At 48.3% G+C, this 1,714-nt stretch overlaps 1 protein-coding gene across 1 annotated transcript in view; it reads right to left on the bottom strand.

Annotated features, from left to right (window-relative positions):
• Window positions 1-1,714, bottom strand: part of pla2g3 (phospholipase A2 group III) — an 18,550-nt gene that overhangs the window by 3,336 nt on the left and 13,500 nt on the right. Inside the window, exons 4-5 of the mRNA XM_037692087.1 lie at window positions 636-961; window positions 434-563 (exon numbers count right to left, since the gene is read on the bottom strand). Coding sequence (XP_037548015.1) covers window positions 434-563; window positions 636-961 — 456 coding nt within the window. The remainder of the gene's footprint in view (window positions 1-433; window positions 564-635; window positions 962-1,714) is intronic.

Raw genomic sequence — 1,714 nt, 5'->3', positions numbered from 1 at the left:
TGTGTATAAAGTCAGGTGTGTGTGTGTATAAAGTCAGGTGTGTGTGTGTGTGTATAAAGTCAGGTGTGTGTGCGTATAAGGTCAGGTGTGTGTGTGTATGTGTAAAGTCAGGTGTGTGTGTGTGTGTATAAAGTCAGGTGTGTGTGCGTATAAAGTCAGGTGTGTGTGTGTGTGTGTGTGTGTGTGTAAAGTCAGGTGTGTGTGTGTGTAAAGTCAGGTGTGTGTGTGTGTGTGTGTGTGTGTGTAAAGTCAGGTGTGTGTGTGTGTGTGTATAAAGTCAGGTGTGTTTAAGCAGCTTTGCACAGAACCAAAGGTTCTGCCCTATTCTCACTGGTGTGGGTCTCTAGTGGTCCAGCAGCAGCAGATTTATTGATGTGCTTCAATAATCAAGTGATGGATCAGGACATGATGTCGCTCGTCATCAATTATTTACCCGGCGGTGCAGTTGCAGTGGTACAGCGTCCTCGGCTCGGTGTTGTGGAAGCCATATTTCCTCTGATGGGGGAGGATCCTACTTCTACATTCATCGAGTTCTTTATATACGTCACATGACATCTGATCACCTGTGGGGGGTCCATGAGTGAGACTGTCCCTCCTCGGTAAGGTTTCGTTCCAAACTGAACAGTGTTAAATACCTGTAGTGTTGCTGTACGGCTCAGTCACAACTCGGCGTTTGGCAGCCAAGACGTTGTCGAGCTCGTCGCTCCCCGCCGGCGCTGTGGGTCTCCCTGGAGCCGCAGGGGTGGAGGGTGAACGGGTTGTAGCGACAGAGGCCGTCCATGTGGCGGCGGTGGTGAAGAGGAGCGCTGGCTCTGATGCGCTGATCTCTGGGAGTCGTGTTGGTGCCGTGGAGTTCACGTCTGAACACGAGCTGTTCACGCAGGCGTCTGCTGGCTGGGTGGGCTCGTACAGCGTGGGGGGGTGGACGTCCGCGTACAACGCCAGCTGAGACTTTTTACACCTGCGAGTCAAAGCAGAGCAAAAGCATGAAGAGAAGTGAAGGGGAGCAGAGTCGGACCCAAGTGAGGCTTCAGGCGGCAGCAGGTCCATGACCCAACCATGAGGGTGAGAGCTACATCTAACGGTGAACAGACCGACTCGTGTAGCAGAATCCAGACACTCCAAGCTCTTTACACCATCTTTACACCACCTGCGCCCTCGTTTACCTCCACACACACATTCAAACTGAACTACTGCAAATGACGCATAAAGTTTGACTTCCACACTGATGAACAATGACACGTACCAAAGTATGACTTCCAAAAGGATGATCAGTACTCCTACTATAGTGTGTGTTATTGATCATCCTGTTGGAAGTCAACAGTAGGACTTCCAAAGAACAAAATCAACAATCATAAGCTGGAGGTGTCTCGAAGATAATTTAGGATAACCACATTGATTTTGTACACAGCCGCTTACTGAATCAAAACTGGTCATCGACCACCAAACCATTCCATTTTATTTATAGAGCACTTAAAACAGCTACAAGGCCAACCAAAGTGCTGTACAGACAGAACAACAGGTAACACACACAGCAAAATACAAAATGAGGTAAATCAGAATATAGACATAAAAACGATGCAGATAATGATGACAAACCAGTGTGGAGCATACAGGATCAAACACAGATCATCTGGTGTTGAAAGCTGCTGAATAGTAGAGAGTTTTTAAACAGGACTTGAAAACCGAGAGGGAGGGGGCCTGTCTGACAAGC

The sequence above is a fragment of the Nematolebias whitei genome, chromosome 18 (genome assembly GCF_014905685.2).
Source record: "Nematolebias whitei isolate Nwh7 chromosome 18, NemWhi1, whole genome shotgun sequence".
NCBI lineage: Eukaryota > Metazoa > Chordata > Actinopteri > Cyprinodontiformes > Rivulidae > Nematolebias > Nematolebias whitei.
The sequence above is the reverse complement of the archived record's forward strand: the minus strand, read 5'-3'. Positions and strand labels throughout refer to the sequence as shown.